Source organism: Epinephelus lanceolatus, chromosome 13, assembly GCF_041903045.1.
Source record: "Epinephelus lanceolatus isolate andai-2023 chromosome 13, ASM4190304v1, whole genome shotgun sequence".
Taxonomy (NCBI): Eukaryota; Metazoa; Chordata; class Actinopteri; order Perciformes; family Serranidae; genus Epinephelus; species Epinephelus lanceolatus.
The window spans coordinates 20,250,001-20,262,476 of NC_135746.1; the positions used below are offsets into that span (position 1 = coordinate 20,250,001).

Below are 12,476 nucleotides of genomic sequence, written 5' to 3' on the forward strand. Positions count from 1 at the left end.
CTGCTCCAGTTTCCATGGCAACAGCCTGAACAATGTAGTAGGAAGGGCTGTGTCGGCGAGAGAGAGGGAAACAGAGAGCGAGAGAGTGTGTGCTCCGGTGCACTTGAAGTGTGTGTGTGCGTAGGTGTGTGTGTGTGGGTGGGTGTGAGAGGCTACAGAAGGGGGAGGTAGCCGCAGGGTGCTGAGACAGAGAGGATTCAGAAGACACTCTCTTTATTTTTTTTTTGTCAGGATGAGTCTTTGAGAGCGGCAAAACAAATACGGAAATGTGGAGGCAAATAGGAAAATAAACAGATATGAAAGGGTGAGAGGGGGTCAAAGGGTGAGAGCTCGACAATAAACCATCCGAGGAGGCGAGAGGTGAGGATTTTATGATGTCTATTTATTTTTCAAAATGAGGTATTTCAAAGTGCTATGAGTTGCAGCACTAAATGTACATTTTAAAAGTGAAAAAAACAAACATCTTATATCCATTTACCCAGTTCTATGCACCCGATAGTTACAAATATAAACAAAATAGGAAGAAAGAAAAAGGCCAGGTACATGAGGATAGAACGCATTTTTGCTGTACAAAAGAATTATTTGAGATAGAAGAGAAACAAAAATGACGAGATAAAGTGATATCTACCGAGAACTCATTTTCATACGAAAATATAAGTATCAAATTTAGTATGTATCAGGTTCACACTAAAAGCATAAAGGTGTGTAGAATTAGTAATATGATACAATACAAAGAAAAAGAGAAGGAAAAAAAACAATATATTGTTATATTACAAAGTTTCATGACTCTCAAAAATCGAGGCCTTACAGTACTTTTAAAGGTATATAAACTTCCAGTCTAGTTATTGGCAGCTTCCTGACATGTATAAAAAACAAGGACAAAAATGTATTACAAAACAAGGCAGATCTGAGTGTATTTTTTGTCTGTACACTATTGTTATATACAAAAGTGTCGGCTAGCAAGGTGCACAGTTATACATCCACTGACTTGGTTTGAGCACCAGTGTGAGAGAGGAGTGAGAGAAAGAGAACCTGTAGTGGCAACGTTTATGTGACCCATGAACGCCTCAGTCGTCGTAGTCTCTTCAGTTTTTTTTTTTTGTTGTTGCAGTGGTGAAGGCAAAGTTAAGTGTGCACTGCTTCTTGTACGTGAACTCTCCAAGCAAAGTGCCCTCAAACACCCGTCCCTGTGGGAATCACCTGATTCCAGGCTGGTGTCACAGTGAGTACAAAAACCAAAAAAAAAAAACCAAAAAAAAAAACAAGATACAAATGATATAAAAAACCAGAGGAAGGGAAGACTGAGACAAAGGTGTGTCCTCGCTCCTTCCTCCTTCCTCGCTCTTTTCTCTTTTCTCTTTTTTTATCTTTCCTCAATGTGACTGGATTGAAAAAGTAAACCCTAAACATTCTTAACGTCAACAAATGTGCAAAAAAAGTGGCGGCAGTGAAAGTCCGAGCAACCCCCTGGTGCCCCCCCGCCCCGCTCCTCCAAGGTGTGTGTCAGCATCTGAAGAAAAACGTCCTCTGAGATGTTGGTGTGTGTGCGACAGATATGCAGGCCTATGTGTCTGTGCTTAAGTGTATAGGCCTATGTGTGTGTGTGTGTGCGGCTAACTGTGTTTTAGACTGAATTGAGGCAGGGAGGGGGAGGGGGGGGTCATCCAGGGTATATGTGAGTGTTTCTGTGTTGTAGTGGTTGTCTGTTAGCGAGTCCTAGCCTGCTCCAGCCTGCGCATTAGCTGCTGCCTGCGGGCTTGGAGCCTGTCCTTCTCCTGCTGGAGCCTCATCTCCTCCGTCTCCAATGAGCTCACGTACTCGGTGGCCTTCTTCAGGATCAACACCTTGGCCGCCTTCTCGTTGTGCGCCAGCTCCGGCACGTGGTCGCGCAGCGTCAGGAAGCTGGAGCGCAGGTCGTTGCGGCGCTGGCGCTCCAAGATGTTGTGGTTGCGCCGGCGCTCGCTGTCCTCTGAGTCAGAGCTGCCGCGTGGGCTGCTGTCTCCGCTGGCGCTGCGCTTGCTGCGTGGCCCCGACGAACTGCTGGCGACTGAGCTGCAGGATGTGGAGGAGGATGAGGAGGATGAGGAGATGGTTCTGGTGGGAGGTCGAGGTGCATCTGATGTCCTTTGCTTCTTTGGAGGTGGGGCAGGGTCGTCGTCTGAGGCGTACGGCGAGGGGGCTGCGTAGTTGTGTTGCTGCTGGTGCACCGAGCTCCTCTTCAGAATCAGCTCCTGAGGAGCTCGGCTGACGAACCGACTCACGACGCCGGATGCTGAGACGATCCCTCTGGCGTCTTGGCTCTTGGGGTGCACAGAGATGGTGACTGTACCCGTCGCCATGGGGGATGCCTTGTTGATTGTGGAGCGCCTCTTCTCTACTGTAACCACATCAATCTCCTCCTCTTCCTCCTCCTCCTCCTCTTCTTCCTCCTCTTCCTCCTCCTCTTCTTCGTCTTCTTCTTCATCTTCTTCATCATCATCTTCCTCTTCTGGGAAAAGAAAACAGAATGTGAGTGACTTAATCGCTGTGACACACCAAGTATTCCCACTATGTCACCTATGTACCAGCGGCTGACAGGTATGTATGAGAGTGAGATCAGGAGAGTGTGTGTGGGAGCAAAGCGTTGCTCAACGCTGTTTGCATAAGCAAAACTCTCTTAATGCTTAGTGTCAGTCACTCCTCAACTAATCTGCTCTACAGGCGTTGACACGTTCAGTCTCAGCGCTGAGCAGACAGGCTGGATTTCTGCCTTTCATTCTCTATCCCTCCCTCAAAACTTCTCCTAATCTTCTCCGGTGAGACGAGACAGTTTTAGTCTGATGCCTTGGGTCTATCACTGCAGCCTCAGTCACGCTGACGGTGCGCGAGGCATTAAGAACTTCACTTTAACTTTGACCTCCGATGAAGTAGGGGGGAAAAGAAATATCCTGCTTCTTTTTCCTGCTGAGCTCTTCCTCCTAATACCTGTGCTGGAGTGGAGCTGAGCAGCTGAGAGTTATCACGGACTGGCGCCTTTGAAGATGAGAGGAAGTGGCCAATCATGAGGCAAGAGAGTGTGAGGCCCAGTTAAAATGCCTTTGTGATAATGGCGCTCATTATCAGCTCAGGAGCATCTGAAGAGTGTGGCATTTTACAGCTTACAGTAACCCACTTCAGACACCGCTGCACTGGGATGCTGTCTCAACACACTCACTGAACTCACACACACACACACACACACACACACACACACACACACACACACAATCTGGCGCTGCTATCAAAACAAAGCTGGGCACAGCTGGGTGGATGAGGGGGCGTGGCTGGCTTTACCACATGTGAAGCTGGGATTTAGCTGTTTGGTGTTTCACTCTCAGGGTGGAACAGCTCATTTATTGGAGCTGGAAAGATTATAAATAGCAGGAAAGATGTCTGCCTGGGGAGATAAAATATTAGCCTAAAGCCACTTTTCTCTGCCACTGTCTTACAGCTGTGCAGCAGGGTTGTGGAGAGGGGTGAGGTAATGGGAACACTGGCCCAACCTACAGTGCAGCCTGTAAAGTCAGCTCCTCTGTGATGAGAAAGTAAATAACGCCTGCAGCACAAAGAAAGACGCGTCTTAACGCTGCGAGCGGCGGAAGCGCGGTGGAGCGGCGCTTGCGCGCAGGGGGCGGTGGGGCGGCAGGCGATCGGATCACCACCCTTTAAGCCTCGGAGCTGGAGCGGCGCCAGGGAGACAGCTGTCGAGATGGAGCGCTCGTTCAAAGCTGTCACCCCCCTAAAAGAAGCAGCCAGGGCCCTCCTCCGTCCTCCTTTCTTCGCGGTGGAGGAGGTGTTTGGCAAGGCTGGCCGAGTCTACCCTCTGTGCCAAGCTGGAGGCCTTTGTACTGCTGTTTCACAGCGAAAACACGCTGATAAGGACTCGTGAGTGTTTGTTTAGGGAACTCACGGGCGGTAATAGATGGGAGATGAAGTCTTTGGGCGATTAAATACACACAGCACTCATTTCCCCATCTAAACTGCTTCCTACAGAAAAAAAACAGGAGTGTGTCAGTGTGTATTCTTGAGTGTATGCTTTTGTTGATGTGGGCACTCCTTCCTTGTGCTTTTGTAGTGTACCTCTTGTTCATAATCTCGAGCTAATTTTAGTAATCAACTGAACTCAGGAGCAGTTCGTACAGACTGTTCAAAAAAAATAAATGCCAATTTCTCACCCACTGTGCGCAAATTATCCCTCAATCCATGCGTAATGAAAGCCTTCACGGCACCGTGAGCCAGACACCTTATCAGCTCATCACATTATTGAACACCTTTTCATCTCCCCTCCCTCCCCTCTGCTCCTACAGGCCGGGTCCGGCTGCAGTCAGTAGAGTGTGGTGTCTTTTTGTTTGGCTGAGATGCCAACTGAGTTCAGGAAGGCACACAATTCCCCATTTTACTGCCATCTGCCGGATGAAGAGCCCGCTGATTACATAAACCTCGTTCACTGTGTCACTACTCCAATGTGTGTGTGTGTGTGTGTGTGTGTGTGTGTGTGTGTGAGTGGAATGTAACGAGATAATCCGATTCTGGGCCAGTCATATGAACAAGCTCCACTCACTACTACAATAATAACAATCATTAAGATAATAATAATAACAACAACAACAACAACAACAACATCAACAGTATTAATGGTGGTAACTGTGGTGATGATGATGATAATAAAACTTATATTTTGGTTTTGTGTGTTTTCTTGGCACCACAGTTTCACAAAAACGCAAACAAAAGCTTTTTGTCTTTAAATTCTTACCGGAGTCACTGGCAGCGCTCCCGTGGCTTGTGGATGTGTTAACGGTCCCGGTTGAGTCCCTGCTGCCGTTCTTCTTGTTCACCGGGAAAGGGAAGACTACCGTGGGGTCCACGCACTCTGACACCGAGCTGCGGCTCACAACCTCCGGCGCCTTGACGCACACGTTCCTGCCGCCTCCTGCGGCAGTGGAAATAGCCTTGCCGAGTTTCTCCGTGACCACCCGCTCCAGCTTTTCCCTGGCGGAGAAGCCACTCCACATACAGTCCTGGATAATGATGTTGTTGGGGTTAGTATCCAAAACGGAGCCGAACAGGTCCCCATCGTCGGACGCCCCCCAGATATCGTCCTCGGGCAGGAATAGCAGCTCAGAAGCCCAGTCCAGTGGGTCCCCCAAGCCGAAGCTCAGAGGGTCTGCTTCCGGGGAGGCAGTCGCCGGCTCCCCCGGTAGCGCGGCTCGGCTCGGGGAGAGGGGCGGAGTGGGCAACAACTGGAATTTCTTCCAGATGTCCTCCCCCGGTGGCGCAGAGTCGGGACCACAGACGTAGAAGTCGTCCTCATCCGGGTAGAAACACGGTTGTAAGGAGTCAAACTCCAAATCGGAGTTTTTACTCATGATCGCCGGCATTCTATCCCACAATCGAAAAACCTGTAAAAGGAACAAAAGACACATAAGTCTCCAAAAAAGCAACGAGTGTCTCTCCCTATTCCGTCTCTTCTCTCTATCACACCTGAAAACTCCGCTGCAGAAAGAGCATGAGTCAAAGCCCACACACAGACACACAGTCTGCTCCACTAGATTCCACACTTACTCCACAGTGGGGTTTAAAAAACCACACAAATCTCACAGGAGAATGTGCGTAAATGTGACCGTGACGCACAAAGTGTGCAAAACGGCGCATTGGCTCACCACTCAGTAAACATGCCAGAAAATGCGATTAGGACACCAAAAAATATATATATATATATATATATATATATATATATATATATATATCATGTTTACAGAAAAACACATGGAATGACAACAATCAAACCAAACAGAGACTCAGCTGTGTGTGTAACATCTGAGGAAATAATAACACGTTTCTATATTTAACCGCTAAAATGTGGAGATGCTTACCTTGTCCTGACTCGGGATGATATTGTGCGAACCAAAATTCTCTCGTATCTCGCAGTCAGTAATACAGACACCAGATTTGGAGCAGTCATCTACTTAGGGAGCACAGACAGTCCTCTGACACACATTGTGGCAGGCTGCAGAGTGTTATACACTCAGTTCTGCGGGAGGAAAGCTGACTCCTCCCTTGTAGGTTGAGGGGGGGCGGTGGTACAGTGGTATACGGCTTAGGCCACTGATGACGCGGGAGACAGGCTGGCTGGGAGCTTTCTTTCAAGGTGAATCGAGAAATGCGCCCAAACATTGCGAACAAGAATGGAAGCAAGGGAAGAGAGAAGGAGAGAGGGGACGTGGAAAAAAAAAGACAATGTGTGTTATTGACAGCCTCAGGGCAACTCTCCGCTGGGAAGCCAGCCCAGGATCGGCTCTGGAGCAGTCGAAGTAACCCAGGGGCTCTTAGTGATCTCAGGTCTTGCTCAGATTGCTCAAGGGCACTGCAGCAGGCTGGATGCTGCTGCTGACCCCGGGGGCTTGAACTGTCCAAGTGAATGGCAACATTTTCCCCCCACACACAAACACATGCATTATCCTCAAATAACAGTTATATATTGCACACTTATAAAACAACACATGCTCCCTGTTGAGGTATGCTGTTTAACTGGATAAAGAAAAACACTAACTGAGCTTAATTAGTCAAACTGTTGTTAATTATTGTGGTAAAATAATTTAGAATAAAACATAAGCATCGCCTCTTATGGACACACACTTGTGTTCCATAATTCCAAATGCACTGTAGAGAGAGATGTACTCCCATACTTCAAACACAGCCCTTCTCCTGCTCTCCTGTAGATCTCTAAATATCTTATTCTCTTTTGTCTGAGGCCGACCAGCATCCCTGGATGAACACAAGGCTCACTGCGCCCTCACACGGACACTCAGGGAACAGCAGCAGATTACTCGCACCATCACCCGAGTCACACAGACAAAGACATAAAAACACAGAGTCGAATTTTCCCCCAAACAGAAAATTTAAAAAAAGGCCACTTGAGGGAGAAAAAAATAAGAAACTCATCTTGGGCTGTGAGGGGAATATTCCCTCCACACAACAGGCTGTGAAGGTCCGGGGAGTTTTTCACCCGTCTCCTGGATAAGACAGGATCCAAGAGCGTGTTACGTAACCGCAAGCGGTGGTTGTAGCCTGGAGTCATTCCCATTCCCTTTTCTAATGACAGCTTAGGAGGGAATGGCGCATCTGTAATTATGCGCGCAGGCACAGGCGTACACACACACACAGTCCCTGATATTGACTTATTCAGGGAAAACGTTTACAGAGCGGATTCCAGTTGAGCGTCAGCTGTGAGCAGGAAGAATGACAGCTTCTTGTGTTTTTCAGTCAGACAAAAGAAGATGATAAAAACAGCATGTAAGACTTAAAGGTCCAATAAATGTACAATACAGGCCAAAAGTTTGGACACACCTTCTCATTCAATGCGTTTTCTTTATTTTCATGACTATTTACATTATAGATTCTCACTGAAGGCATCAAAACTATGAATGAACACATGTGGAGTTATGTACTTAACAAAAAAAGGTGAAATAACTGAAAACATGTTTTATATTCTAGTTTCTTCAAAATAGCCACCCTTTGCTCTGATTACTGCTTTGCACACTCTTGGCATTCTCTCCATGAGCTTCAAGAGGTAGTCACCTGAAATGGTTTCCACTTCACAGGTGTGCCTTATCAGGGTTAATTAGTGGAATTTCTTGCTTTATCAATGGGGTTGGGACCATCAGTTGTGTTGTGCAGAAGTCAGGTTAATACACAGCCGACAGCCCTATTGGACAACTGTTAAAATTCATATTATGGCAAGAACCAATCAGCTAACTAAAGAAAAACGAGTGGACATCATTACTTTAAGAAATGAAGGTCAGTCAGTCCGGAAAATTGCAAAAACTTTAAATGTGTCCCCAAGTGGAGTCGCAAAAACCATCAAGCGCTACAACGAAACTGGCACACATGAGGACCGACCCAGGAAAGGAAGACCAAGAGTCACCTCTGCTTCTGAGGATAAGTTCATCCGAGTCACCAGCCTCAGAAATCGCAAGTTAACAGCAGCTCAGATCAGAGACCAGATGAATGCCACACAGAGTTCTAGCAGCAGACCCATCTCTAGAACAACTGTTAAGAGGAGACTGTGCCAATCAGGCCTTCATGGTCAAATAGCTGCTAGGAAACCACTGCTAAGGAGAGGCAACAAGCAGAAGAGATTTGTTTGGGCCAAGAAACACAAGGAATGGACATTAGACCAGTGGAAATCTGTGCTTTGGTCTGATGAGTCCAAATTTGAGATCTTTGGTTCCAACCGCCGTGTCTTTGTGAGACGCAGAAAAGGTGAACGGATGGATTCCACATGCCTGGTTCCCACCGTGAAGCATGGAGGAGGAGGTGTGATGGTGTGGGGGTGTTTTGCTGGTGACACTGTTGGGGATTTATTCAAAATTGAAGGCACACTGAACCAGCATGGCTACCACAGCATCCTGCAGCGACATGCCATCCCATCCGGTTTGCGTTTAGTTGGACGATCATTTATTTTTCAACAGGACAATGACCCCAAACACACCTCCAGGCTGTGTAAGGGCTATTTGACCAAGAAGGAGAGTGATGGAGTGCTGCGGCAGATGACCTGGCCTCCACAGTCACCGGACCTGAACCCAATTGAGATGGTTTGGGGTGAGCTGGACCGCAGAGTGAAGGCAAAGGGGCCAACAAGTGCTAAACACCTCTGGGAACTCCTTCAAGACTGTTGGAAAACCATTTCAGGTGACTACCTCTTGAAGCTCATGGAGAGAATGCCAAGAGTGTGCAAAGCAGTAATCAGAGCAAAGGGTGGCTATTTTGAAGAAACTAGAATATAAAACATGTTTTCAGTTATTTCACCTTTTTTTGTTAAGTACATAACTCCACATGTGTTCATTCATAGTTTTGATGCCTTCAGTGAGAATCTACAATGTAAATAGTCATGAAAATAAAGAAAACGCATTGAATGAGAAGGTGTGTCCAAACTTTTGGCCTGTACTGTATATCTATATATCTATTCATATATATCTATAAATATTCATATCTATAATAAATCATATAATAAGAGCACAAACTAATCCATGTAAAAACAAGTTGCCGCCATCTCTGACAAGTCAGTCTGCAGCTGATCCCGACTCAAAAGTACACAAGGTACAAAATCTGAGCAAATTTTATGGTTGAAATGTGTTTATTTGTCTTTAATAATGTTTATAGTTTGATATTGCAAACAAATTTGACCAATTAAGTATTTGGTTGTGGACATTGGGACTTTATTATTGCAGCATTTCACACAGGCCAATTAGGTGTGACACTGTTCCTGTAGACAAGAAGGGCATTTCTATCTTGGAGTATGGAGCAGGGAGAATTCATACAGTGTTACAAAATGAACAATGTACAGTTTAGTTTTTGCACAGCCATGCTCAGGCATTGAGATGAACAGTTTTGTGTTCAGGCATAGAAATAATCAGTTTTATACTTTATTACACACTTGTGGCTATAAAATAAACCCAATATCCCCATCAAAAACGACTTCCTGTACAAAGACAATGCTTAGTTTTTTATACTTACTGGACTCTACTGATCCCAAATAGCTGGGAGAAATTAAAAATGCATACCAAACCAAAGCTCGGGTCTCAGGAGGATATAAATATATGTGTAGGCACACACGGAAATGCATATATATGTAGATGTATGGATATATAGATGCTGTTGTAGAGTAATAATAACTTTATTTGTAGAGATAGATATAAATAGACATATAGATAAACATATATAGATATAGACTGATTTTATATTTGATAGACAGATAGATATATGGATATATAGACACACATATATAGATATAAATCTGTAGGTAGGTAGGTGGATAGATGGATAGGTGGATAGATAGACAGACAGACAGACAGACAGACAGATCCTTGACACAATATTATCACAGTACATAAGTCAAAATACAAAATTATTGCAATTTTAAGTATGTGCAATATGCTGAGTATTGTGATAAAATATATTGCGATTTATTATCTTTTTCCAACTGTAAATTATGTCCCTAAAGCAAAACTTTGTCACCATCTCTTGTATGTATCCAGTGGACTGAAAATGCAACTGATAAAGTCTAATTTGTATTTGTAATATTAATAATTCATATATTTCAAAAGATACTTAGCACTGTGACGATACGATATTGCCGCACAAAAATATGGCGATACTCTTCTCTACTATCGCCCCCTTACTACATAAACACATAAACATATACAAAAATGTGTGCATGCATGCATATACACATATCAGCAATACGTACACACACAAAACAAGTCAGTGAGAGGAAATAATACAACGAATTAATAAATAGAATAGTAATATAAGTGTATCGGTTGTTGGGAAAAGCCATTCTGTAGTAAGTTTTGAGGCGAGATTTAAAATGGTGGACAGAGTCAGATGATCTGATGCTGAGTGGGAGGCTGTTACAGGCCGAGGAGTCGGTACTGCCAAGGCTCTGCCACCTTTAGTTTTTAACCTGGACTCTGGAGCAGCTAGACGACCCTGACAAGAAGATCTGAGGGGTCTGTGTGGACGGTACGATGCGAGAAGCTTAGTTATATACTCCAGTGCCAGTCCATCCAGAGCCTTGTGTGTGATTTAAAGCACTTTGAAATGCATTCTAACAGAGATTCAAAGATAGAGATATATGGAGAGACTAATTCAATGTCTTTGTGTACGTGAAGGTGTAAATTACATTGTGAATTTCGTAAAATTACCATTTAATACCAGAAACACACTTTATAGTCTCAGCATATGAGTTCAAACAACCACAGCCAGCGAAAAGTGAGAACGTGCAGCTGTTTTGTCCACAGAGTAGGAATAGCAGGGAGTTTCCTGGGATAGGCTGCGCAGCTCCCAGGAACTAGGGACATGGTTTGGGGAGTCACAGAAAAAAAATCCCCACAGACTCATGTCCATTCGCTCTTTTACTTTTTCTCAAACGGCTGCTCAGCTCTGACCCTTCAGCAGCAGCAGCAGCAGCTTCCTCTGCTGTGAAACAGGGCAGAGAGTGGGAGTGAGAACAGAAGGGAAAGTTGTTTTTATGTGTCCCGGGCAGATATGGTGAGGACAGGAAGCTGTGCACTGCTGCTTGTTTTCTGTGAACCAGCAGAGTAAACACTTAAGAAAATAATCAGATGAATAGGGGAATACTGAATAGAGGGAAAGACGCACAAGCTGCGCACGTTCGCTGAGTGATTTGCAGTGAAATTGCCCAGATGTTGATGTGATTATTACGTCTGGTTATAGCTGATTTGTATTCATATCAGGGAACCTCTTCTGGCATGAAAGAAAATAAAAATGCAAACTTTCTTCCCCCATAGTGTCCCACAATTTAATTTTTTCATCAGATAATTGCTCAATGTGCAGATAATTACACCGTCTCCCTCATAAAAGGACCCCCTGATCGCAGCGGGACCACCTTAAAGTAAATAAAGTCCTATAAAAATAGACAGAGAGACAGGGAAAAACGCAGACTTGTCAGAGGTGGAGCGATGCTGGCGTCTTTGCCTGTTGTTTTTATGACAGTCATGGCATGCCCCAGTCTCCCTCCCACCATTCACCACTGGACCGGGACATGGATGGTTAAGCAATTAGGCCAGTTTTGATAAAAGATTCATAAGTCACCCCAGTGGATAGTGCAAAGACAAGCATATTGTGAGCAAAAACCTGCTGCAGTGACATCGGGACAGGCTGTGTTAGGTTAGAGAGCACGCACAGCTTATCAATATTTGAGCTGTGTGTGGATCACTGTGTGTTTATGTGTGTGTTCATTGATGTCATAGTTTTGTTATCATTGTAAACATTCACGGATGCAGCTGCTATATACAGTCATCACATCACCTCAGCTCACCCGTGAGATAGTAAATAGTCAGTGAGAGTTAGAAACCGAACACACACACAAGGCATTCAATCCACAGAGTGCCTTATCTGGCCAACTTGTGTCCCACCTCGTTACATGGTTATATTACTCTTACAAGCATGTAGCCTGCAGTCATAAATGTTATTAAATGGACAATTTTCTGCTCTGTATATGAACATAAACTCATGTATACTGTCTCACAGGATTACAGTATGGCCATGTTTATAAGAATTTCACACACTCTATATTTTCTATACACTCAGTTGCCAGTTTATTACAACTTTCCTGCAGTAAATCCGGCCTTCATGAAGCTGTTGAAGCTGTTATGGAAAGGTGCTGATTTAATTTTACGGTCATTTTGGAGGCTGTAACTTGTGGTGTATTGTGTTATATTGATAGGTGTTTCTATTATTTTGTCCAGCCCAGTTACATCACAGGGGGGGCAGGGTTAAGAACAAAAAACCTCATTCTGAATGGACCACAAGTGACTTGTGTAAGTGTCAAGTTTGCATGGAAACACTTTATTCGGAAGTACAATGGCACTGTTTTGGCACATTTTATTTTGAAGTGCTGTTTCCTGCTGCAGAGTGAGTGAGTGACTGACGGA

The 12,476-nt window shown here is 44.8% G+C and overlaps 1 protein-coding gene across 2 annotated transcripts; it reads right to left on the bottom strand.

Moving 5' to 3' along the window:
• Positions 1-361: 361 nt before the first annotated feature.
• On the bottom strand, positions 362-6,086 carry mycn (MYCN proto-oncogene, bHLH transcription factor). 2 transcript variants are annotated; one of them, XM_033649383.2, is made up of 3 exons: positions 5,892-6,086; positions 4,772-5,417; positions 362-2,485 (listed from the first exon to the last, which is right to left on the bottom strand). In XM_033649383.2, exons 2-3 carry the CDS (start codon positions 5,394-5,396, stop codon positions 1,707-1,709), a joined length of 1,404 nt encoding a protein of 467 aa, XP_033505274.1. In that variant the 5' UTR covers positions 5,397-5,417; positions 5,892-6,086; the 3' UTR covers positions 362-1,706. The 2 variants fall into 2 exon arrangements, with proteins under 2 accessions (XP_033505274.1, XP_033505273.1); XM_033649382.2 differs by having other exon boundaries at positions 362-2,488; positions 5,892-6,074.
• Between the last annotated feature and the right edge of the window lie 6,390 nt (positions 6,087-12,476).